Raw genomic sequence first — 27,951 nt, 5'->3', positions numbered from 1 at the left:
GAGCCAGAATCAATGACCTCAATAGACCAGGCTCCCTTTGCTATTCAAGAATACACAAAAGTATTATTAATAACTAATATTACTCCATCCTGGGGACTGCTTAGATGCAATAAACTTTCTTGCAACATGTGGTGATGCTCCAAAATAAGTGAAGTACCTATTCAGTCTTAATCTATAATCTTAAGAATTCTCCCGGCCCTTCACTGAGACTTTCTGCTTATTTGGACAAAGTGACAAGACTGTCAATAGAAAAGAGAAAACTCAAGAAGGTGATTGCTAATTATCTAAAAGTTACATTAGAAAACTAATGAAATGGCACTGTAATGAAGTAATATTGGTAGTTAAATAACTTGTATTCTGGGACTAACKTACAAATTAATACTTTTTCTTACAGCAACAAGGAGTCTGGTCTTATAAACAGACTAATCCTTAGCATTTAGTATAACCTTTTGGAAAACAAGGGCACACAAAAAAAGCATAGTAAAATTATCAAGGGCTTTTCCTTTGTACAGGCAAGGAGTTAGCTATATTTAACTTTAGTGAAATTTGATAAAAGCTTTACAGTTACCTGTATGTCTACGTAAAGACTCTACTTCTGACTYTTCAGTCTTGTAAAAATTAATTTGGCAGAATCTAAAGGAATTCTCATTACCATCTTGGGTATGTGAGAGACAGAAACAAGCTAAAYTATTTTCCCAATCACTGATACTAAGAAATACTATTAAAAAAGTAGTAGATGGAACGTATTCGGCTTATAGGTACCATTAATAAAGCCCCTAAAATTTACCATGGTCTTAGGTGTTGTTGATATGGGAGGATAAGATTGAGGTTCAGCTTTTAAAAGTCTCTGCTATGAGTAAAACAACGCTAGGCATGAAAAATAGAGGCGAATCTACATTCCGCAACAGTTAATCTTGGAATAGAATAGACACAGAATGTCCTACCTCTTCTGGACGTTTCTGTGCCACCGATACCAGCTCTTCAGAGCTACTTCTTGAGGTAGAGGGTACCACATTACCTGGGGCCTCTGAGACCACCTCATTTGACGGTTCGGAGTCCTGAGGGCAATAGAGACAAATAGACCCCTCAGCAGTGTGTTGATGTGGTACTCCAAGAAAAAGAGACTTTTTAGAGAAACTGTGCTCTAAGCACCGAGAGAGTTCTAAAACTCTACTCTTTTTACCTCAGGCAACTTCTTTTACTCCAGAGGCAAATACATCCATCATAAATTTTATCTTAAAAAATAATATTTCCTTCATAAAAGCATTATAAGACTTAACAAACAGTTATATAGTATTTCAAAATTGTAAAGTTCTGAATAAACATGCTTGTTTTGCCCATACCTTCCCCTGCTCTTGAACTGTAAGGAAGGGAAAATTAAATTTTCATTCCCCTTCTTCAAGATGGAAGACTCTGCAAACAGTGGGGATCATGCTAGAACAGCTCAACAGAAATGTATTTTGTGGATCACTATAAACTGACATAGCACAGAAAACTGCTTAAGTTAGCAAACTTAGCACACCTAGTTGGTGCTCTATTAGCAAATTTTACACTACAATAAGTAAAATACAAACACTTTAGTAGTTTACATTTTATTTTCTAAATTACTTTTACATTGACTTTCCAGTGCAACATCACTAGAACAGATCAGTCAAAATAAAAAAATCCTTTAATATCTCCCCTACTTCATATCATGGTTCTGATAATTGCACAGACTGAGATATTTTACTACAGAGAAAAATATCTACTAATCGGTCCCATCTCTGCTGTGCTTGTTGTAGTGCTCATTATGGAAGATATTTCAGATGTCACTGCTTAGTAAGCAGAATATGTGCTTTTGATATATCACTTTCTTTCTCTCTAGAGTCATTAATTGCAAGGAAATCAAGATTACACTTTTGGAAACTGCAAGCTGCAAAGCTCATTATTAAGTTTTTGAACATAATGATCTCTAAAAAATAAACTCAAATTTCTTACTGATAACATTCAGCATTTGCAGCTTAGCCCAATGAATATGTTTTGAATATCTGATGGGCAAAGGGTGAATGCTATGCCCCAACATCCATTACTAAATTGCACTAAGAATCACAGAGAAGACCATAAGAATTATTAAAAGAATTACTACATGGAGCCATTATTGGAGGTTAGAAAGCAGGAAAAATCTCTTTGGGCCTGGAGGGGGCATACCCTGGCATCCTTATTTCATATAAATTTTCTGTTGAATCCTTGTAAAAATAATGCCTCTGAACTTATTCCAAACACAGCTCTTTATGCCCTTTTTGTTACAACTCCTCCTTATATCTTAGAAACAAAATATTCCATCCTGTTCTGTAGTCTACCATCTTAAGTTTAAGGTTCAGTAGCAGGAAGACTTTATAAAAAAGGCAGTTTTCAGTTAACAACCAAGTCTAAACTGCCATTTCACTGATGTGTTTTATGGTCACAAACACTGGATCCGTAGAAGAGATGGCAAAATGAGACCCCTTGGTAGAGCCACCATCTCACGTAATTCTATGACAGGAATAATAAGGCACTATTTTTTGCCTTAACTCAAAGATACGCAGAAGAGTATCAATGTGGTGGCTCAACATGGTGAACTACAGGAGAAACATTTCTGGCATAGTGCTAATAACAATCTGACTCTTCAGCGCTGATCGTACAAAAGCCCCACGCGCTGGAAGCCCCTCCAGTGACCACTGCACCCTGTTCATCCCAACCGCGCCCTAGCAGAGCTGGCTTGACGCAGGGAGCACGTCCTTCCCCCCAGAGGCCTCCTCGGTGGGCGTCCTGGTTAACCATGCTGACTAGACTATCTCTTGTTGTTGGGCCMGTTAGCCAAGAGCTGACTCTATGAGTACGGAGTAGTATTACTTTGCTTTCTCCTTGAGGACTAGAAAGTTAAAACATCGGCGTGTATTTATCATCACAGTATGTTTCCAGAAGCTCTTCTATGCTACTTTCAAAAATAAAAGTAACGGCCATTTCTGTTAAGAGAAAAATGATGAACTTGTCTAGATTCTTTGGTTCAGGTGATTTCTCGCCTTAAATTCTGCTAAGAATGTTTTTATTACACTGCTATTACCTGTGGCCAGATAATGAAGGCAACATTTTTAAATCGTATTTTTTTAGAGGTAATTAATAAATAATGGTCTTCAAAAATGGTCTGAAAAACTGTTACTTCGTGAACATATATTCCTATATTTGTCTCAACAGCACCAGCACTACACAGATTCTCTTCCCCCATCAGGTCTAGAATGTCTTCTTCCAAAGCAGCTTCGCCATCCTTCTCTTAAGGACCAACTAGCTAATGTAAGGCTTCCATTTTTAAGGAGATAGATGGAAATGAATTATACTTTATTATTCATAAAGAGATGTGAGAATATAATCCTCTCATTTCAATTACATGGATTTATTATCTTTTCTCACACTGCTGTCGCTTCTTAGGAAAACAGAATAGGAACTGAACATATGTATGAGAGTCACTCGGTGTCATTCTGAGCCAGATAAGCAACATGTGAAGTACGGTTTTCAGATCTGAATATATTCAGTAAGTGGAATACGATCCATCCATGTAAGGTAGAATAGTAAAAATGCTGTAAGGTGCAAGTGAAAGTTTTTGTAAAGCTTATTCTCAGTGCTTAACGAGTACATGACCAAATGGGCAATAGTTCTAGTAAGAATTCTAGTACGTCAGCTGATATTCAGACAAATAAAATAAACTGAAAAAAAATCACCATTATTTATTTTTGTAAAGGWAAGGCATAAAATCTATACTATTGATCTAAAACAATGTTTTTACTGTATGTTTTTACTGTTAAATGGAAAAAAGTACTTTAAAACAAACAGTATTAAAATTACTTTCTTGGCTTCCCTAAATATTATTTATATCACAATATACCAGACTGACTTTGCAAAGATACCTCTGCTTTCTTTCTACATGGCCTTGTATCATAACAAACATGACACCAGAAGGCCTCACCTGTAACAACGGACATGACTTTTCCTGTAATATGTACACATACTACTTCTGTAATGTATACACATACGTAAGCTACACAATGAATTGAACTATTTAATATGTATCTTTTTTGGTGCTTATGCCCTTCCAATTTCATTGTAACATTATTATATTTTCTAGCCTATATATGGAAGGCCACATATCTGCATTTTGAATAGGCAGACAGACAGATAGACCAATAGATAACTTTCTAATGAACCACAGTATTTAATTACATTAATTAACAAATTATGAAAAGAAACCACTATTATGTAAATGGTATTTCCAGGCTCCTGAAAATATATTGATTAGTTAGGGAAATATAAGTGTGACATAAACACATACATTCTGAAGGTTCAGTAATTACATTTTTCCTGTAAAATTCTGATTTTGATCAAAGCTCTAGAACATGACATTTCTTGGACTTATAAAACCTTGAAGAAAAGAGGAAATATGAAATACAAGTAGACATACTATCATGCTCATGCAAGGAAACAGTTCTGTTTCCAGCTGTGGCTCTTTTTATATTACCTAAATATTCACACAGTTTAAGATATCACAATTGCATTAACTTGAATCAATCACACTTCTGCAAAAAATAGTATTTGAATTACATGTTGACACAAATAAGTAACAAATCAGATCTTCTAGTCCTGGGAGGGACTTGCTTGCTAGAGTCTTGGCACCAGTCTTAGACCCTTCTTGGCAGGGGACACAAAAGCATAGCTGGTTAAATTCTGAGTCTTAGACCCTCAGCACAGTTTTTATTTTGTTTTGTTTTGTTTTTTAAGTTCAGGTCAGCAGAGCTCAAAGTTGACAACGAATGGTAGGAGGTAGGAAATCAAAGGTGTATCCAGCTCTATCAGACTTCTGGATAAATCTTCTAAGAGACGTCTTTGCACTCCATGTAAGTGTGGATGCAATTCCCTCAAAATATTCATTTCTTTCCTCCCCTTCATCCCATTTGGTATATTTTCTATTTGCATCTACTGTAATAGAAGCAAACATTGGTCTTTTAGTTTTATCCTTCACTGTGCAGAAGTATCACCGATACAATAAACTGAAAAATCAATAGGGCATGCAGAAATAATGAATATCTAGAAGAGATGTGGATTTTATTTGAGCTATATAAAAGTGATAGATTTAGAGGGATAATATTTACATTTTATGTTATGCTATGCTGATTATCTGAGGACTTATTTTTACTTTTTATTTTTTAAAGAACAGACTTAAAAACAAACACAAGAACAATACATATACGAAGATATGTATTATTTTTTAAAATGTATTCAGTCACAAATATTATGAATTAAAAATAGTTTTTTGTGGTGTATGTATGTATTGTGTGTTTAGAAGTATATAAACACACAAATCACAAAGCACAAACACATGCAGGCTAAGTTTTAAAAACAATATAAAACAATCTAAATACATGTAACTTTCAACCCTTACCATAAAAGGTTTCACAGTGAAAATGACAGCATTCTCAAATATCACTTTCAAATGCAATATTTGTAGGAAACATTATGGTAACAAAATACTATAAYTGTTTCCTCATCTATGTAAAAGTCATAACAGACATTAACTCATAACAAACAGAAGCTTGACATAGCCTCTTATTTTGAAGAAAATGAAGTTGATGCATAAAATAAAGGTAAACTTACAATACTTTGCTAGAAAGCCTAAGAAGTTATTTTTGAATAAAGATGATGGAAAAATGTTGTCTTACAATTTTTATACCAGCCAAATATCAGCTATTTTTTTCTGCCATTGCTACTATGAAATAAAACAGAACAACAAAAAAAAAAATCCAAACAAACCAATCCAGAAAACCAAATTCCCTTTATAAATGATTTCAACGTGACAAATTTGAATATATTATGTTAACTCTACATCACTTCTTACATATCCTTTACCTTGGTCCAGTTGAAAACTACACAAGCCATAAATTAGCTTTAAACAAGCTTTAAATCAGCCTGGAACTAGTTTTCAAATTAAAGAGCCGTCAGTATATTACATGGTGCCGTCATTTTATTACCCCAATCAATTCTGTGTGGCCTGAGGTGGAAGGAAAATGGATGCTGTCTTCATTTGCAAAGGGTTTATCTCTTATGCCAGGCTCTGAAAACATGACTGCAGTAACGAGTTGGAAGCCAAAGTTACTAACAAAGACTTTCAACAGTATTAAAGCAGAAATATTTGTCTGTCTTTAGACTTACATAAGGAAAAGAAGAAAATAAAAGCTCTCTGTGAAACATGAAGCCAGCTTCTTAAGGCTGAAGGACTATGGCAAAAAATAAGCACATTTGTGATGAAATGCTGAAATGCTTCTAGTCTCACTGAGTCTCATTTTTACTACTACATAGGAAAAGCTTTAGTGATCTGACCCAGGGTCCCTCTTTAGATCAGAAGCCCACAACTCTTTCTGAGGTGAACAGTCCTACCTTTCTTTATTCGCTCTTATAGCCCAAGTGTGTACTTTGAAAGTATTTTTGACATCTAAGTCAGAATAACTTAAAATCTCTGAAGACAAAATATCTGCAGTTTTATACAAAGTTCGGAGGAAACTAAGGCAAATTCCTCTAGGATGAATTCACAGTTTATCTCAACCTGCTTATACCTGTGAGAACTAGCAATCACTCTGTCTTTCCCAGGATCTCACCCTAGGTTAGCTAATAAGGTAATAAATTAAATTCTTAAATTTAAAGGTTTTAAATTTCTAAGTCACACTCCACATGGTCTGCAAAATTTCCCTTCTTCCTCCTATCCTTCTTTTGACATTTTCTTCATCCTGCTTTTAATTAACATCTGACAGTCTCCTTTCTTCCTSTCCTGCCACCACAGATACGAAGTTACAAACACAACCCTTGCCGCACACATGCTAATCTCCTCCACTGTTAACCACAGAAGTAATACCGTTGTTCACTCTTCTTGTACATTTTTGGCTATTTTGTCTCTCCCTGGAGAAGAGGAGAATAACTTCTGTATTTATACACTGTTAACAGGGTCTCATTCTCAGYTGACTCAAACTATTTTGGTTCAGGTAATAAACAAACCTAAAGTTATCAAAATAGTCTGCCTTCCTTTAAAGAGAGAAGCAAAAGAAAATCTTTTTATAATTCTCCATTTTCCAAATATAGAAACTTATTTAGATTTCTTTAGTCTCACACCGTTTTTTTCCTTCAATTACATGGAAACTAATAAAGTTACAAGTTTCCACTAAACACCAATCTGTTTACCTGTAATTGTATTATCCTTTCAACCTACAAATTGCAGCACTGATAAAGCAAGCTTACAACTTTGAAATCTACCAACAGTTCCATGTGTCATAGACTGAACGTCTACCTTAAGTGCTGTTTTAAAATAAGGCTGCTACTATTGCTGATAATGTATTAAAAGTGTTTGAACAAAGCATGAAAGGAAACAGGGTCACAGAGCAAGGGCATCCAGGAAGCTTCAAATGGCAAAAAAAGCTCAAGCAAACAAAAGGACCCATTCATTTACATATATTTAAAGGTAGAAAGAGCGCTCTCAAAATAATGCTTTTCATGTTCATTCTTCCAACTTTATTGTACGCAAATGGAAATAGAAAACAGCAAGGTACCATTTGAAGGTATCATTATTCATCGAACTCTGGAACCTGAATCAGTTTCCCCCTTCTAACCCATATATTTTATTTCCATTAGTCACTGTACTCTTCCTACTTCTCTTTGGACTGAATTCTCCACCTTTCTAAGCAAACTCTTCTAGCTTATTATATTTCATGTTTAAATTGTCCCCAAAGTTCCAAGGTCTTGGACTGCTAAGCCCAAAGTGACTACATTTAGGAATATAGTATTATTAACTTAGCAACAAAGCAGAACAGCAAACTTGCTTCCACCTCTCATGGTCAAGCTGTACAGTCACACAAATTATGGCCAAGCAGTTTGCTTTACTCCACTTCAATGGACTGGGAAAAACAAACAAAAACTTCGTTCACAGTGCTAATGCTTAACTTGTGCTACAAGATTGAGCACTTGAGAAGATCTCTGCTCCAAAAAACAGCTGCTTTATTCTGCCAAAAATAGAATGTAGCTTAGAAAAGGCTTTCTTCTGAGCACACAATTTTTAGATGTTATGCATCAGCATGCAGAATGTGTCTGTCAGATGTTGGAACAAAGCTTTAAATTGTCCCATCTAACTTAATTCTCAAGACAGGGTCAGCATATTCATACACACATATATATATATTAAAAAAAAAAATGAGATGTCCTTTAAGTAATATTTATTTAGTTTCTTACATCTTTGCGAGCACTGACTCTTGCTTTTCAACTCTTTGAAGTCCAAATTTTCCCAACATAATATAAAACAGAGTGATATTAAAATGTGAGATCGCCAAAACCATCACAAAACCGTCAAAGGCTACTTACTAAATCAAGATTGGTTTTCAGCTCTCCCCATATAGAGCATTTTTTTCCAGCAACAAGATGAAATAAAGGGATTGCACACTATATCATTTCTTCAGTCGGAGTTTATTACATAAGTTTCATAGCTCCCTAAACTTTCCTTATATGGCACCCACTTATCTGCCTGTTCTTCACAGATTTCCTATAAGCATTCTATCCTGCTCTGACGCAAGGGCTCTGTGTGCCCTCCACATTCATCTTTTTACTTGGCCAGGACCCTATATTTTTCCTCGCTCTACTCTCTCCTATGAGGGATATCACGTACTTCCCCAAGTGGAATTTTCTCACTCTTAAGAATGTATGTGTACACACATTTTCTTCCATGTCCTTCTAAGTCCTTCCAAGATCCTTTCTGCAGTCTCATTATTTTTTCCTCAATCTCCTTTTCTTAAAATATTTTATTCTAAATTAATATAGCAGAACAAAAAAAATTAGTTCAAGATTATAAATATATATATGAAAAAATTAGTCGATGTAAGTAAAAGCTTATTTCTTATATTCTGCTTTTCAGACTTCTGTGTCACATCAAAATGTGCCAAATAAAAAAATCTTTCAGATATCATTTATTGGGCTGCAAATAAGCAAGCTGGGAAGCCTATTTCATGGAAGCCCCTGATTTTTTCATTCACACTGATCAGTAGAATGCTTCAGTAYGATAATTAAAGAAACCTCCCATGTAACTTAAAATTGCTAATAGACATACTCTTATTAATACAAAGGAGCCACCTAAACCAAAAAGATATTCTATTCTATCAAGTTGAGCTACATTGAAAATGGGCTGTTTAATAAAAAGGTAATGAAGAGTCCAGTTGACATAGTTTAAGATGTGACATTAATCAGCCATCTTTTGCTGAGTCTACAGGAACCGAAAGGTCAAAACTAGTGCTGCTATTTTAAAGCCTCTTCAAAAAGCCCTGGAAATTCCTCTTTCTTCACTAATTAAAAACACTGAAAATGATATATAGAATGATGAGGAATTAACTGGAAATGGCTGAACTTTGTTTTAAGAGGAATGAATATTTCCCTGGATTATTTTCAGATTTTATCTACCAGATGAAAGTCCTTTCTATGGTTTTCAGATGTGTAAAAGACACCTCAACCCCCTTACTCTTAATTACAATTGCTTAAATAACATTGTGACCTGTTTCTTTCATTTAAAAATACGTATACAGTGCTTGTATTAAAATATACAAATTATAGAATTTAAGATCCTAGAAGTATGTATCTGTGTATTAATTCTTCAGATGCTACTGATATCCAAAATCTCTCCATAAAATATCTCACATCAAAATAGGGCTGAAGTAACTTTTGTAGTCAATGAAACAAGAAGACAAATATCCCTTTGATACAGCAAACCTAAGAATGCCAAGACTTTATGTCAAGACAGTTTTCTTTGGATGTCGCTTATTCACATCTCCATAAAACGTACGTATCTAACTTAAAAGTATTTATCCTCCCACTGCAACCAGAAACCCCTGAATGGTGAGCACTGTACAAGCGAGTAGGCAGCGTGTTTTAGAAATGGAACAGTATTTCATAATTACTGCCCAGGCTTCTCTTGCATCAAGCAGACCTGCCATGTTTCAAGTCAAATCTATCCCTGGAAGGTGGTACTCCAAGACTGAAGCTCACTCCCAGTGTGTAGACAATGCTGTGTGTTGAAGAGTACAGCATACACAACTACACAAAATAGTAAACTACTAAAATCAGTCTAGCTGGCAAGATGACAAAGAAGATTCACATTTTCCAAACAAAAACAACTATCAGAAATAACAAACAGGGAAGATTGATTTAACAACAGAATAGGGTTTTTCAAGAAATAAAAACATGTACTCTTGGTTTGAAAATATCTGAGTCCAACAAGCCTGAATTTCATTTACAAGCTAGCTTCAAAAAATCCCAGCAAAATATTGCATACATTTATGTGAAAAATTGATTTGTTTACTGATATTTAAAGTTAAAATATTTATGAGCTGGATCCAGAAAAATAAACTTGGACAATTTGACTTGCTGCATGTAAATTTTAGTGGCACCTTTCTACTGACAAGATCAAAAGGTAATTACTGTGCTATAGGAACAGTGCTGCTGGGTAAAACAGTCACTGTTGAAGACCTGTCAGTCACACTATACATGTTGCAAGGATTTTCCTAGGTTTGGTCAGGGTGACTGAATGCCCATTARCAGTTGGAGTAAATCTTCTGCTTTAGTGTCCGTTCAAAGGAATTCAGTTTGCACACTCTTGAGACTGATCCAGAACGGGAAGCAAATAGTAGTAATTGGTGGCAATTGCGTGATTTGCTTTGAAAATGTATTCCCTATTTTAAGTAAAACGCTAACATAAATGCACACTAAGATATCTCAGGTTAAGATCCATGAAAATAAGCACACCACAATTCAGGGACGTTCAGAATGATACCATATTTTAAATATCATCTTTATTCAGAATTCATTAGCATTACTTTTAGATTATCATGAGTTCCTTTACTCCTCTTGAGATACACTACATTGAATGCTCTCTGGGGTCTAGAAACTAGTACCTCCCTCTTTTTTTTTAATTAAAAAAAAAGGACAGAGAGAGAGCACTCCATGAGAGAGGCAGAAGAGAGAGGGAGAGGCAATGCCATACTTTTACGAGAATGGTTTGATTGTTGCCCCAAATCCATTGGTCAAAACATTCGACCATCACAGGGAGATCCTGGTTCACTTCCCTTCTCCTCTTAAGAGGGTTCAAAATCATATTTCCCAAGAGATTGCTTAAGCCATCTGGCTAGTCTTTTGCTGAAGTAGCTCTCTTCACATGGAAGAATGATTCACTGGACAAAATGATTCATTGTAAAGTAGCTAGGGCACCTGAGAAAGGGTAAAGACTGACTTCCGAATACTTTAGTGTTTTATCTCAAAGAACACTTCACAGTCACTATCTAAGCTCTACCCAGAAAATACATAAACAACAGGACGTTTCTAGGTCATTCCAGTGAGAGAGTTAACGACAGATTAATAAATCACATTTCCCAAATCTCAAACTTCTTGTATTTTCTCGTAATTTGCCTTTAAATGTGGGTGATACTGAAGACTCTTTAAGCTGTCATTAAAAGGACACAGACACTTTACAATAACCTTCAAAAAGTAACTTACCACTGACAATATAAAAAAACTACTTAGAATATAATTTTGTTCTGAAATTGCTTTGCCTTCTGCAATACTTTCATCCTGAACAAGCAATGGAGATATTATCTGCTAGTAGGAAGCAGCAGGGCAAATTGTACATTCACTTAATGCACAATATTTTCCCCAAAAAGTTTACTAAAGCAGTTGTAGAAGTACRTGTTGATCAGTTTCTTTGCATGCATTAAGTACTGAATTGAACATTTTTCATTCAAATCATAAAGTTTTACTGAACTGCTGGTGTACCATGCTTTCCATTTGTGCACAGTTGTTGTTACCCATTCTGCTTTCTTTTCTAAAATACTTGCGAATATTAGTAAGTGTTTGAAAGATATCCTTATTTATTGCACAAGACTGGTTACATGTTTAATATTTATCATGTCAGTGGCTGCATGAATCTGCTGATGCTCTTCTTTTTCCAAAAATAAACATGTAATATGATTAATCAGCTCTAAGCACACTTGTTTACCCTCCATAAATACTGAGTTATCTTGCTATTTCCTTTTTGACACTGCTTTTCTTTGTCTATTTAAACCACAYTTGAAAGGGTATCACCTGCCCTTCAGTCTTCAAGAGATTAGTAACTATAAGAAAATCTTGATATCTACAGATTCCAAGGCTTTCTAAATATGAAAATATTTGGTACTGTTTGATGCTTTGAGCCTTCCAAAGCAGCTGAAACATACTTGAGACTTTCCAAACATGCTTAAAGGTGTTTCAAACCACTGAACCATATAATAATTTTCAACYGTTACCAAAGACACATTTACTGAAAAATCTGAGATAAACTTAATTGCTGTCAGAATTTAACAACATACATTTTAAAGGTTTTGGGAAAATCTTTTCAAAAGCACCTTAAAATTGCACATAGTATTTGTTCACTTTCTTGGTAGAGCTAATTATAATGCAGTTACAGTTATTTTCCCACATAAGCTATTTGCTAAGCCAATTTTAAGAATGTTAAAAGAATGTTTTTTTCTGCTAAAGAATGTTAAAATTCGAGTGATGAGACACTCTCCTCCTTTGCACAGAAAGCAGCTGACACAGCACAAATCAGCAATGCCCAGCTGTCTTTTGCAAAATGTGATTAAATGTGGCCGGCACTAAGAGAATCTCTATTTGAGAACGGAGACGAAACCTCACAACCACTATCTAACTCTACTACAAAAAGCAAATCTTCACTCTGCTACAATTCTGAACTTGCTTAGCACTTTATAAAATGGTATTTTTTTGGTTTCTTTCTCCCTTTCCTTTCTCTCCCTGGTTCAGTATGATTAGATTTTCCCTGGCAGCATCAGTAATTTACACTGATGAGTGACACATTACTTAAAGTGAAGTGTTTGGTCACAAACTTCAGTGGTTAGTTAGGCAGCTACGACACTGTGTTCAGACCCTATCCAGAGACTAATAACTTAGGATCTAATTCTTTCTTTCTCATAGGGAATATGATTATGTGCTAACATAATTTGCAGCACAATAAAGTTGGACTAGCTGTGTAGAATTACGATATATAGTTTTTCTTTAATTACTGATTCTCTGGTCCTACATAAAACATATGCAGTTGGACTGAGATGCCACTAAAACAGCTACATATTCCACCGCATTTCTCAGGGTTCCCTTTGTTTTATGTAATTCCAAAGTGTTCATCGCTTATGCTTTCTGTTCAGAAACTTCAAATYCATATGAATATTGAACTCAGAAAAGATTAAGCACGGTGTATCTGTTTTTTAATATTGCCTTACTGGCAGCTTGTATCTAAACCAGAAAGTTAATCAAGGCTCAGAAAGTTAAAATACAAAATTTTCACTCACATGTTATTCAGACACTTTAGGAATCAACATGTTCTACTAATTAAGTAAATAAAACTCAATATTTGCAATCAGTCTTTGCTAATAGACAATCTATCTTTGTTAATAGAAAGTAGTAATAGTCAGTTACAACTTATTGGTAAACTTGTTCATTACTCCATTGTCAGTAAGAAGCCTTTAAGTATCAGCACTCAGTTTAAAAACTCATTATTTTAGGAAATATGCAAATAAGAAGACAACTGGATTGGAAAATTAGATCTGAATGTATCTTAGTGGTATAATCTAAAATGCTTGTGCAGCTACTTTTGACAACTTTCATATACTGCTATTTTCAATTTCATTCTGAATTCAATTTATTTACTGAGAAAACCTATTTTAAGTTTACTATTTCCATGTCTTTTATATTCCCGTACAGCACCTTCAATTTTWAAAATTCTCTGTCACAATACTACTCTACAGCTGTAAATATCTAGAGGCTTGATTTTCAAAAGTAAGAAAGAGAAAGCCTTTAGATCCCTTAAGGAGTAAGCATTTCTCCTGTTGGTTCCCAGACATTGCTTTTGGATTAACCCTCTTCCACACTTTAAAGTAGATTCTATTCATTCCTGCATAYCAAAGGGGAGTTATAAAATCTTCTTCCTGTCCTGGGGTGGTGCTTGGTACTGAGAAAGTACTCTCATTTTTTATTCTCTCATCCTGTGTTAGCATAAAATGAGGTTTAGTGGTTTTACTTCAGACATGACGCTAGCTGCCTGTTGGATTTTTTCCCAATTGCAGGTTTCTCCCAGCAGAGATTTCTTGCCACTCAGCAGTATAGCGGTGGGCAACTCAGGCTGTAAATTCATTTTGTCAAGGCTCAGGAAGTATACACTATAATTCAACAGGAGAGTTGTTTCACAGATAAACCATAGTTTTAAGCAGATTTTGTTAGAAGTATCTCCTAAGGAAGACAAGAGTAGCACTGGTGCTCCTGACAGCTGCCCAGTGAAGAGATTTTGCTTCCTTAATCACTACCTTAAGGGGAAGGCAGCAGAGYTATTCTATCTGAACTAAACCACATCTACACTAGAGGCTCAGATATTTAAACAGTAGACTGCACATATTTAGATTAGGTGCACTAAAGATGCATAATCATTACTTTGTGATTTAAATTTTTTAAGTCTGGTACATTACAAATCAGGTACCTTTTAGATGCCATGTAAACGTTCCACAGAAAATCAGACACGGATGAGTATTTTAATTTAAGTGAAAATGATCAAGCTTGTTTCTAGTTTCAGCCTCCCTTGTTTATTCTTACTTCAGCAGTACATTTTTAGTTGCAATAAAGCAAAACTGTCAAGGCAATTTATGAAAAGCAGGAACACCTCAGTAATAATCTGGTTCATGAGGGCCTCTTGAAAAAATAATTTGCTTCATTTTAAAAGTACTATAAGTTGTGTGTAAAATGACATCAAGTGAATTGCTATTTTAAGTAGGTAAAACTCTCTTTAGTAGTATTTGAACATTTTTTTCACTCTGCTTTTGTCAGAAAATGTACAGCATTATGGAAGGTATCAAATGGTACTGCTGCTGTCTATTAAGAAAAAACTTGTAAGYGTGTGCAAAGTTTCAACTTTGAAAAAATGCTGCATTGTATATTTGTTTGTGTAAAAAGAATAAATGATGTTAAGTAGCAAGAGGATTCTTCAGTCTCCTCCTGGATATATAAAGTTAGGGGACAAAAGAAAAATGAATAACAGAAACCAAATAAATTTTGATCCAAGTAACATTAAACTGGGGCATTAGTGGCAACAATATCTGTTTAAAAYTGCTATATGTAGTGTAAATCCTAACAGTTGTCTAAGGACATGCCCATAAAAGACCACTGTGAAAACAGGCTCTACCAGATTTGTGATTAGTGGTGTTTTCCAAAAAAGTTAATAAAAGTACAAATTACGTATTTTGCACTGCTTACCAGACCTTTGTTTTTTTTAAACACTCAGACATCATCTCTGCCATTTTATGATGCTTCAGAACTAGAAATCTGTCTTTGCATTTGAAACAACTGTATACTATTAAGCAGACGATTAAGATCCCCGTATTTCAATTTATTTAAACTGCTGTCTGGTTACACACTCTGTAACCAATCAGAAGACTTATTCAGACAAGGTTATAAGAAAACGAATGCTGCATTGCCCATTTTTGACCCTGCTTTATTGATACAGTTACGCTGCATCTAATAAGAAGTACAAGCACTGGAAGTTCATGATGAGGATCTGGAATTCAATAACATGGGGTATACGGAATTGGTGGAATTGATTTTGATGTGGAAAAGAATTAAATATTTAAAATAAACATCTCCTCTAGAAGTATGTTACAGTGCTTAATCTTTTTTTCATTAAAGCCTAAAGTTCCTAGCTATACTATGGGAAACTTCTTCTGACAACTGAGTGTATTATTTGGATTATTTGGGGGATTTAACACCAACGAACTCTGTGCTGAGTTTATCTTCTATTTGTAAATCAAGTCCCATCTTAAGTTAATTTCAAGGCTGATTATTTTTGGAATATTTTATGGCATAAATTATTCATTACATAGATTTATTATCCTTGCTTGCCAGGAAAAAAAAAAAAAAATACAAGGACTGTGCCAACTCATTTTTCTAAATATGGTACCTGGGGAGCAAATATTTCAATCAAGTGATAAGATCTACTGTACACTGAAATTTCACCTTTTTTTGGACTATATTAATAGTAAAATTCATTCTTCTTCCAAGGTTTGGCATTATTAAGTTCTCTACACAGGGTCTAWGTGGTACAAAGACTTCTGCTAAAATCTCACACAGCTTTACAGATCTGGATAATTTTCTCTTGTTCACTCCAGTGCCAACATCTCACTACTTCTCACTACTTCTGACAAATCTAAAAAGTCAACAGTGATTTCAAAGCAACCAAATATTTTTCAGTTTCAAAGCAACCAAATATTTTACAGTTGTTTTATATATATATATACACACACGTGTGTGTGTGTGTGTGTGTGTGTGTGTGTGTGTGTGTGCTTGTGCACGTGTGTTATATATGTATTTTTATATATATATAACGTGGTATGTGTGTGTGCGTGTGTGTATATATACATATATATGTTTATATATACATATATATATATATATAAAAATCTTTTGATACGTTACACACGCAAAAACAATTCCAAATCTGATTTATGTAGCATTTTTCAACTCTGCTCAAAAAATTTTAAATTTTATAATCACAAAAAATGTTTAATGTTTATCCTTACTCACTATAAAGTAGGTCATAATATGTACACTAACTAAAAGTAAAAACAGRTTTTGCCTTTGCAAATGCGGTCACTGCATTATGCAATTTGTTGCACCATGCAATTTGTTGTTCGGTAAACCACTGAAATCTCCTAATGTAAGCCTGAAAAGTGTCATATAAAGATTAAATTTTTTTCTATTATATTATTTTCTGCTTGTATCAGTAGGTAGATTTTTCAGTAGTACTCTTTTCTCATTTTTTGAGTTGCAGTGTTGTATGCCATGGTGGCAGTACACTTGCTTGTCTGGTGCGTCCTCCAAAGAAGGTGCCCCGATAGCATAGGGCATGCTCATTGTATAAGGASGAAGCCTAGAGACAGGTAGATTAAGATTTAAAATTTCTATTTATATTAGATTTGGTACTTAATTTGTGATATTCCAGACTGCATTTTCCGGAGCAGGTTAAGCATCATACAACACTTAATGCTTTCAAAGTATAGTTTACAGTACAACCAGCTGCAGCTCTGAGAATTCAGCATTTTTGCACTTTAGGCCAAGGCACCCAAGCTGGGCAGCAGCAAATAAGAAGAAAAAGTTAATAACATTAATAACAAACTTTTTTTAAGTCTGAAATTTTAATTTTTCTATCATTAACAGCAGCTCTGGATAAAGTTCAATTTTCCAGCCACAACTCAACTACTTTAAGCATAAGGCCAATCTTCCTCTTTTCTGTTCCTGAAATCATTATTTTTCTTTTCACATCTTCCAAAGTCTAAAGACAGTATTTTTTTTCCAATATTCAACACAAAATAATCTCTTTCAGAACCCCCTAACAGCTAAACCAGATAAATCAGAAGTCCTATAAAAAAAAAGAAAGAAGAAAAAAAGAGCAGCAACAAATTAAGGCTGCGTATTCATACATACCCTTAACAGAGCTTAAAGATGAGCATACCAACTTGGTTCTGGTATTTCCTAAATTTTGAGACCTTGACATCAGGATTTTTTGCTCCTGATGTTTCTTTTTTTAACACGGTTGTGTGAAAATATGTGATAAAGATGTTTCTTGAGTTTTAGAAAAAGAAATAACAGAAAAATGAAACAGCACAAATCATGATGAGATCTCTTCTATGCTCCTCATAGGCCTTGTTAACTACCCTCTTCATATTTTATAAATTTAAATTTTATAAACTTTATATTTATTTCTAAAAGATCATTTCCAACATTATATTCAATATTTTAATATAGTGTCCAATTACATTTGCTTATTCCCTATGTAAAAGCAGGACATACTCAAACAAATGACTACTAGCCTAACAGAACATAAGCAAAACTCCATGATTGTTTTCCACTGCAAAAGGTGTATAGAAAATATTACTTGCCARGGCTAGTGTCTCATGGATTTGTAGTTCCAGAAATTATTTCCAGAGGGGTTTAGACGAGAMTTCTATGCATACATGCATGACAATTTATATCCACTAAAAAAGTGCAATATTGTAAAAAGATGAAATAAAAGCAAACTAAACAGAAGTCTACAGGCAAGGCAGCTGATCTTGCAGTAATCAAATAATGACCTGACATGTACACTCTGCAGATTTTTGCAAAATAGATTGTACATAAAAATGAACAGATAGAAACCTAACCAGCACAGTCATTGTAATATGATATATGTTCAAACTTTTTGCTGCCTAGGTCCCTTGCAAAATTTTAAAATTTGAGGAGATACTCTACACAGAACTTTTAAAAAGGAAGGCACTAGAAAACAACCCTGAACAGCTACATCTAATGTTTACAAAGGGAGCTTTATAGCAGAAAATGAACAGATGGGCAGACTATTCCTACTGAATATTACTACATCATGATATGGAATGATTTGGCCTGTATTTTATTTTTATTAAATTCATCTCAAATAAGGTTCTACATAACAARTCTTCTGCATATTGTTATGTAAAGTTACCGGGAAATTTCTGATTTACAGTGGTAAGGTCTGGMAATACTGAAAGTGCAGATCATTCCTTCTGCCGGGAAGATAGATAATGTTAATGAAATGGCTACCTTCTAGATTTACTTCAGCTTTCATGTGATATAAGAAAATCCACAGTGTTTCTGAGATGAGAAAGCTTGTCAGACCTTAGTAGTGAGCATCACCCATTCCATAAATGTGACAGCTAGTAGGGCATGAGGGCAACAGCATAGAAACTGCTGCCCTCATGCCCTACAGCAAASTCACTGTCTGTCTGTTATCTGACAGGCGGGGTAATATGGGAATACATTAAATTGGTGGAAAAACTGACTAAGTTGCTGGAGAGTCCTGTGATTACTAAGAGCAAAAAGGAAGAAGCATCTCCAATGCTTATGATAGATAACAACTTAAAGCATATGTTTATTACTTCTGTATTACATCCTTTATACTGGTGATGCCTGCAGGAGTTTAGTAAAATCTGAAAGAAAATCACATTATTTGTTAAGTCAGCAATAAGCAAATTTTCCTGAGTTCCTACAATTTAAAACCATAATTAGAAATAAAACTTATAATATATATACCATAGTATGCTACGTATGCATTGTAATCTCTCTCTCCATTGAAATAGCATAATTTACTCACTAATTTTTTTCAAGGCTCAACACAGCTACAGAGGATATAGTTGGGGAATTTTAAAATCTACACTATAACAGTGATTTAAATTGGATCAAAGCAGATGAACAAAGTTGAAGAAATGAAAAGTACATAATAGTCTCCTCGGCAAAAGCTGAAAACRCAATCCTATTTTGCTGCTATAATCCTTACAAGAAACTTTGCTGTGACACACCAAAAATTGGATTTAGTGGGTGACAGAGAGATCGAAAATGCTGGTAGCTCAGGCTTGCAATTCATCCATGGATTAGTTGGAGTGCAGCAAACAATGGCATTTTCTCTGCAGTTCTCCTTCTCCCAGGTCTACATACCCATTGGAGAGACTACTYCCTCTAGCAGTAGGGGGCAAAGAAAAAACCTTGTATCAGAGCTGTTTCTGCCTGAGAAAATCTGAGCAAAGCAGTGGATACATAACATCCAACTAAAAGCCACATAGAAAATTGTGTTTGAAAATGATTAAACACATAAACAAAGCTCAAAGCTTTTTAGAAATATATTCACAGTAAGGATGACTTGCAAGTAGTTTAATTAGCTATCTTGCTTTAATTTGTAACACAAAATAGAATAAAACAAATTAAATAAAAAAGATCTTCTTGAAACATGGAGAGCAATACAGCTTTTTCYGAGAATTTTCCTTGTATAGCTTCATGAAAAGGCTATATCAAAGTAACTAAAGAAAACCACAAGGAGTCCTCATAAGACAGTTTTTCAGTATCCATCAGATTCATCACATTCTCACTCAAATACAGATCAAATTGCCTTTATTTGTAAGTGCAATAGGGACTTTAGGTACACTCATTAAAAATTCTATATGAATTAAAATTAGAAATAATAACAAAMTTAAAAATAATTTTATTAATTCCTAGCATAATACAGTATATATCATGATTCTAACCCATAAACTTGATTTACTTCTGAAAACATTATTTTTTTTTTTTCAGCAGGCACCTTTAAACTAACACATTCCCTGCAGTAAATTTAATCAATCCTACTTAATTTACATGTTAAATTATTTGAAAAAAAAAATTACCTAGTATGTACTGTGCCAGTTTCYTGGAAAAAAAATAGAAATTGCAAAAACTATCTTTGATTTTGTTTATGTAGAAGAAGTGGAGATGGAAGATTTTTACTAATATTATGAAGAACATATTCTTTTAGTTGAAGTAAGTGAATTCACTCTTGGAATGTCCACTGTATRTAAGTGGTACTGAAAAAAGATTGCTTGATGTCCAAACTGCAGTGGACAGCTAATTTCCGACACCTATCTCCACATCTTACAAAAGGACAATTTGATTAATCCCCTGGTGAAACTCAGCACCACATTGTTCCAGCTGTTCAGGGACACTAGCAAGTCAAAAAAAATTATACTTCTGTCTGGATAAATCTGTCTTGATTTTTTGTATCTTCCATTTTGAAAAGCYGTATCATGAAAGGGTAAATATCCAAGTCTGCTAACAGGTACCTTATGACAGTACCTTTGCATAGCCTGTGCCCCTGCATATCCAAATACCGAGTCACTTTCTCAGTAGCTGAAAAATTCTAACAAATACCAAGTAAATAGCAGAACAGTCTCTAAAATTTTAAAGACTTTTAGAATGCTCTATTGTTTCAGCAGTGATAAATCAGTTGAATTTTATAAAATTCAATTTTAAAAATCAAGTGGAAAGTGTCTCTTCAGAGGTTATGGTGACGACAGAAAAGAATGCCAGTACTAAATAAGCTTTGAGGCAGAAAAACAAAGAATCAAAAACATTACTTCTTTGGTCAGTACTACAGAAGTAGACAATTACTTTTAATATTATTAAAGAAAGTTAATCTCTATAAGAAGTTTACTTCTAATTTTAAAACGTTGAACTTGATGAAGTTATACTAAACWAGTTACCAAACAACTTTAAGTTGTTTGCCATAAACCCTTCACAAGTTTCTTCCAACTGGAAGAAAGAAAAAAAAAAAAAACACAGATGGACTCTTTCAGATCATTTTCAGTCACACCGAAAAAGACATATTTTCTGTTTTTATCCTTTGAGGCTTCTGCTCTGTATTATTCCTAAGATATTATCACTTGTCAATAAAGTTATCAACCCCAAGATAGCATCTTTACTTTTTTTATTTTTTCTGAGRGAGAACATTTTAATGTGAAAATATTTAAATGGTAAAATGATAATGATTAAGAATATTCCCATTTTACATACGTTGTTTTTAATCTGTTGTGCAGAGAATCTAAAATCATTACCTTATATTCTTTCACTGCAGTTTTCAGAGAAGAGTAAWGCACAGCATTCCAAAAAAACCTTCAAATGCTTTGTAAGACCGCTAAGACCAAAATACTCCAACTATTTGCATTGGATTAATTAACTTACTTTGGAGGACGTAGAGTCACATTCCTGACAAATCCATCCATAGCCAGTCTGCTTGGGAGACTTTTTTAAGGGAGGGTCTAGACAACCAAAATGGTAGCAGAGCCTGCATTCATCACATCTGCAAAAGTAAAAATGGATATTGCATTTCTTTATTATTTAGACAGAGCTTCCCTGCAACTCTCGTGTAAGATTTCCTGACCCATTCTCATGGGCACATTGCATTCAGAATGCACATTTTCTGAAAGGGGTATTTTCAAGCAAACACATTTCAAGTAGGTTCTATCTCATTTGGAATATTTTGATGCAGACACTCATGAACTGCCTTTTGATGAGTATCTTATGTATGCATGACTGTATATAAATAACATTATTTAACAGACTTACAAATTAAAGATCATACGGATAATGAACAATTAACATTTATTTTAAGATACTTCAAGGTCACTTTTTAGAATGTTTTCAGAAATTTCTTGATTTTTTTAGATAAATATTCATTTTTCATAGTTTCAAGATGAACCTTTTACTATATTTTCAAGGCAAATACTACATAATATTTTCTCATATATCTACTAATTCAAGTATAATTTACATCTATGGATTTTATTTTTTAAAACTGTGACTGCATGGTTGATAAATTCACAGAATATTTTCTGGATTCTCTTGAATTTACTGGATAGAGGCATTCACTTAAAAGCATTTCATTGTCATTTTTCACTTATAAAAACTGCCCTCTGCACACACAATAACTTTGTTTTATTAATAAACCTTTCACTGATGATTTGCACTACATTTGGTCCACATATGAAGCTCACAATATATATCATACTATTCTTTGCTCACATATTCTTAATGCATGAGCACTGAAGATATGCTGCAGTAAAGCAAGTACTTCATGAAAGGAGTTTGAAATTAGACTGTACACAAATAGGCTCAAAAGGAGAAAAAGATGTTAATGTGTCTCATTGAACTTGCTGTCTTCTTCAATTTATTTGCATATCCCCCCGTACTCTTCTGTGTGAAAAAAAAGCTTTTTTCAAAATTAATTTTGTCAGATTCTCTTCATCATTTAAGGTCTGAATTAAAGCCAATAAAAATAATCCAAAAATAGGAAATAAAGAACATATTTAAAGATTGAAATTTAGAGATTAAAATGTGCTTTCATTCTCTGCTTCCTTTGCCTCTCGTTTTCCTCTGCAAAATGCACAAACACAAAAAATCCCCCCAAAATTGCAAAAAGAACATAGCACAGTCATCATCAGAGCAAGAACAGAAAAGTATCGTTTATCAGCAAAACACAGAGCGCATTACAGAAAGAGGATTCAACCAAAGGAGCATATACCTCTAATTTAAAACAATAARATCTTTATGTGATTTTTTTCCTGAGATTAATCTTCATATAAAAAGAACTAACTGGTTTGTGAATATGACTGTCTAACCTGAGTAAACACTTCTACTTCTTGCTGTCAAGGCTACGCATGCTAGGCAAGTCCTGTTTTCAGCAGTTACACGTAACCYGCTGCTTACGTGTAACTGCTGAGCACTGGTAGGGGTACTGGATGTTTATGTACTGTCTTCTGTCAAGTAGATATTCAAAGCAGCGGAGTCTGTCAGTGTGCAAGATTGGGCTGGTACAGTTTTGKTATTTTTTAAAAATGGGATATACTATATTGCAAACTATACCTTCAGGAATATTTTCTAATAACTCAACCTAATTCCAGCACAAAGAAAAATACTTAAAAAGGGAAACCATCCTTTTCATTTTTTAAAGACACAGAAGTTCTAGTGTAGAAATATGTTACTTATAATTAGAAATTTAAGAGTTYTATTTCTTGTAAAAGGCATATTAAAATAATAAAAAGGTTGAGAGTGGGAGATAAGATAGGTTACACACTCCTATATCCTATCACCTGATTCTGTTAACAGTGTGTGTGACCTTCAGCAAATGATTAAACTTCCTTTGAGCCTCAATGTTCTCATCTGTAAAGGAATATAATTATACTAACCTATTTCTATACCTAGAATCTTAATCTGCAAATAAGCACTTGTACGGTGTATCAGAACTCCATTTTTGTAAACTACCTGAGATCCTCTAAGCAACACATAAGATAAAACTATTTTTGACCGATTTAGTACATTTTCAAAGTATTATGCTTAATCCAACAATCTACATCTGACTTCAAAGTGTTAATTCAGATTGTATTCAGCTGTGGTTTTTCTAAAATGATTGTCTATAAAAAGAAAAGGTTACACGTTCAAAGACCGTTTCCTCTTCAGCATTATGCTTTGCCATCTCTTCCTACATCTTCTTCATTTTGTACCTAAAATGTGCTACACTCTGCTTGCACCTTCAGCCAGGTTTCAGAAGCACGCTGATGAGGTCAGCAAGGTTGGGTTGAAAAAATCAGAACATTATGAAAATAAATACAGGTCTTGAGGCCCTAAATATTTACAATATTCAGCTGTTATTAATTTTTAATTTAAAATCTGATCAGCTTAGCAGAATAAAAACAGCACTTTCCTGGAACAAATTAAAGGTATCTGTATGAATACTTTTCAATTYTGATATTTTCTCACTGCCCCTGCACAGCCGAGAAAAGGCAAATAATAGAAGCATATTCTCATGTATCAAAAATATTAAAAGCTGCATATCCATAAAAGTAAGACTATCCCAAAGTTTTTGAACCAATTTCTTCACAGTATTTTTYATTAGGGTACAAATTACGTATAGTGGAACATAATTGCACAAATTCCACGAGCACGACGCTGGGAGRAAGACGGTGAATGCAGTGGTACGTTGGTTAAAGGTGATGCTTTTAGCCCCGCATTCTGATCACAAGTCAACAGCATTCCTACAAAAGCTAAGGAAAGTCTGGCCATGACTTATTTCAGCAGTACTGGACATAAGCAGCTATTATTCTGAGCACATTGCTGGTGCACACACCCATTAAAAAAAAATTGCAGGATTAAAACAAAAGTATTTCACAGTTGCACCCGTGGCTTGGATGTTTGATACCGTTGAATTGGGACAGAAAGTGAAGTTTACATTTCAGTACAGAAAACAAAAATTGTTACGTGTAAACACAGTTTAATTCAGTAAGAAAACCTTACATCTAGATTAAAATGTCACTCATAAAATGAGATTATTAAGTACTTAGGTATATATTATTAGGTGTGTTCCTTTGTCTAGCACCATGAGATGACAGAAAATGCACTGTYAGATACAGCACACAAGAAACAAACACAAAATAAAAAGGTACTTTCAAACTTAATTATAGATCAAAATTGTTGGGTCATGAAAGGTGYTGTGCTCGCAGTCTTTCAGTAAATATACTCACAGACCAGTCACAATATCGAAGGATCCACACTGCATTGACATTCACAAATATCAACCATTCCCAACCTGAAGATGGTTAAATAGTCCAAGCTAAACTATTGTACTCAAAAAAAAAANAAAAGAAAAAAAAGGAACCCTCTACTTACTCCATTTTAAAAATTCTGTTCAAAATTTTAACTAAAATTTAAAAATTTAAATTGTGGATTCAAGGTCACATCTTCAAAATTGTCCTTAAACTAGTGAATGTTTTAATTTACTATTATTTGTGGATAACTATGGACTAAGTACACGATCTCAATGYGTTTAAGCACACAGTTATGTGCAGTGGCCTGGCCTAATAGCTATACCCCAAACTCTGCAAAAATAAAAACAGAGATTCACATAAAAGTAAGCTAAACTTACTTCCTAAATTATCTTTAACTGACAGGTAATTGCTTACTATCAATGCTTTCAACAAGTTTGAAATCACCTTATATATCAAAATTAGAAGACGCTCTGCTCTTCATTCCAACAATTAATGAGGATAGATATTCTCACTATATTTAGAGAATATGGGGTATCAGGAAGAAAGAMAAAGTTTAAAAGGTAAATAACAACGAAAGAAATTGTTTTTTTCAGTATAAAAATATAGAATGAAAGTCAACTACATCTTCATGGCAAGGCTTGATTAAGCATTTCCATAAGTGAAACCTGTCTGCTTTGTTCTTTAATGAAATGATCTCCATCTGCTCATCTCCTTGGATTTTTTTTTTTTTTTTAGCAGTACAGCCAGCTGTGCTTAAGCCCTACATAACTCTGACTTTTCCTGTTCTTAATTAACTAATTATGTTCTAATCAATAGTGTAGATACTGATTTTACAATGTAAATGAGATAAATGAGATAATGGCTGAGGTCAATCTCATTTTATTTACAAAGTCCAGCACACATCCAATTTCATTACCTTGCGTCTACCTGCAAAGGAGGAAGTCTTATCAACTGGCCTGCAGAAGTCTTCACATTAGCACTGGGGTAAAAAGACCTTTGCTTTTATAAAGGAACTGTGAATGCAAAATATGCCCACCACTAGCATGTTTGTAAGTCACTAGTTAATACCATATAAAACCACAAAAAGCTGACTCAGCCAGAGTAAAGAAATCTATTTTGCATTCAGAAGATAGAAGCACCCATCTATAGCTGTAAAAGTAATTACCTACATGTCCCTGAAACACAACGTTAATAAGCTAATCTTTAAATACAACTTCACAAATATGCTTCAGAGATTACAGAAAATCTCTCACTTATGTACACATCACTGCACAATGTCTACAGTGTCATGCTAAAAGGTACCACTTGAGCAAAATACAAAAATGCAAAATATATACCCTATACTCTATCAATCAGCACAGATTAGAAAGAAAATCTATTTTATTAGGAAAAAGACATGAAACTTTGATACACTATCAACAAATCATCATCAAGCCAGAGTAGGACTTGTGTGACAGAGATCTCTAACGGTGATTAGAGACCACACAAGCCCTACTCTGGCAAACTTCCAAGTAAACTAATCCAGAACTCATGGAGAACTAAATTGGGATGGGTACTCACTCAATCCCCATTAGTGCAGAGCAGCAACATGATGGCTATTCCAACATTTGAGGGATTTGACTCTACTGATAAAYATCTTTTCTTAGTAGCTTGTTCTGGGCCCCATTTCTGATTAAAGGCTCTTAACATGCAAGAAACAGATGCTGCTTCTCAGATACAGGATTCTCTCCTCTTAATCCCTCAGTAGCCAACAGTGTTGGACCACTCTGAAACTACAAACAGCTGGGGAAGTGCACAAGGAGCTAATTTTAGATTGCAGCACTTTCTTGAATTCAGAAAAAACAGCTTAAAAACAGCGATGGCAGCTTAAGGCATGGTCATCATTTTGTCTCTTGTTAGTGGTTGCCTGATAGAATTGATGAAAAGGATCATGTAAGCACTCCCCAATATAAAGTAAGCCAATGTAGCTCAAGTGAATTTAAGTCGTAAAATCCAAGGTAATTGATTTGTGCTTAAACAGGTGACAAATGCTGCTTTTATACCTTAACTGTAATAGGACCAAGGGAAAGGTAACTTCTGGTGGATAGGAACAAATACTATGATCTGGGGAGTAACATCAACTATTACAAGTAACGTCACAGAAGTTGCTCCCCTGTCCCCTTATTTAAAGAAGAAAACAAATTGAAAAACTAACAGTGATATAACCGTACATTAGTATACTAACTGCATTGTTATGCTGTCTAAAAAGTACGCTTTTTCTTCTCACTAAGAGGAGACAACATAATAGTACTTTTCCATTATGGACTACTTTGACATTATTTTTAGCCTTTGCTTTTGACATCTCTTGAAAAAAGTGAAAATATTTTAAGTCTCCACACCGTACACTGCTTTTGTACATCAAACCTGTTCAGTTCTGCTTCATGGATTCCAACAGAAATTGCTTTCATTTTGCTGTGTATGTCGTAGTCCAAGCACAAAATAAAAGTGATACAACCCTATATTTAGACTCCAATTTAAAATTTAAAAGTCTAACATAAAAATTAAAAGGTCTAGATCCTTGCCACCTTTTTGTTTTTCAGACTCAGTAGGCAGAACATTGTCAAGTTTAGCAACAGGGAAATTTATGATTGTAAAATAGAAAAGGCTGGTTTTTCATTTCCTGTTTTTAATGCCTTAGYCTTAAGTGTAACAGCTGAAAATGGATGATCAAGGTGTTTTGTAATTTCTATCTTAAGAAATTGTTAGTACCAGTGTAATTTAACACAGTCCTCTTACATAGGCTAATCAAGCTTTTAGGCGATTTCAGCATGATCAGGGATTGGTTTCAGCACTAATATTCTTAGGTGAATGTATGTAGATTCAATATCGAATATTAAACATGATATAGCCTAATAATACAGTCTCTTCAAGCACTTGAACAAATTATCCAGAG

The 27,951-nt window shown here is 34.2% G+C and overlaps 1 protein-coding gene across 1 annotated transcript in view; it reads right to left on the bottom strand.

Moving 5' to 3' along the window:
* The window catches only part of PHF14 (PHD finger protein 14), a 155,596-nt gene that overhangs the window by 886 nt on the left and 126,759 nt on the right, over positions 1–27,951 (bottom strand). The window contains exons 17-18 of the mRNA XM_085310574.1: positions 21,661–21,778; positions 945–1,058 (exon numbers count right to left, since the gene is read on the bottom strand). Of these exons, the coding sequence (XP_085166700.1) occupies positions 945–1,058; positions 21,661–21,778 (232 nt within the window). The remainder of the gene's footprint in view (positions 1–944; positions 1,059–21,660; positions 21,779–27,951) is intronic.

Source organism: Rhea americana, unplaced genomic scaffold (genome assembly GCF_003343005.1).
Source record: "Rhea americana isolate MKP2758 unplaced genomic scaffold, rheAme1 scaffold_32, whole genome shotgun sequence".
NCBI classification, from domain to species: Eukaryota; Metazoa; Chordata; class Aves; order Rheiformes; family Rheidae; genus Rhea; species Rhea americana.
This window is presented reverse-complemented; position numbering and strand designations above follow the sequence as displayed.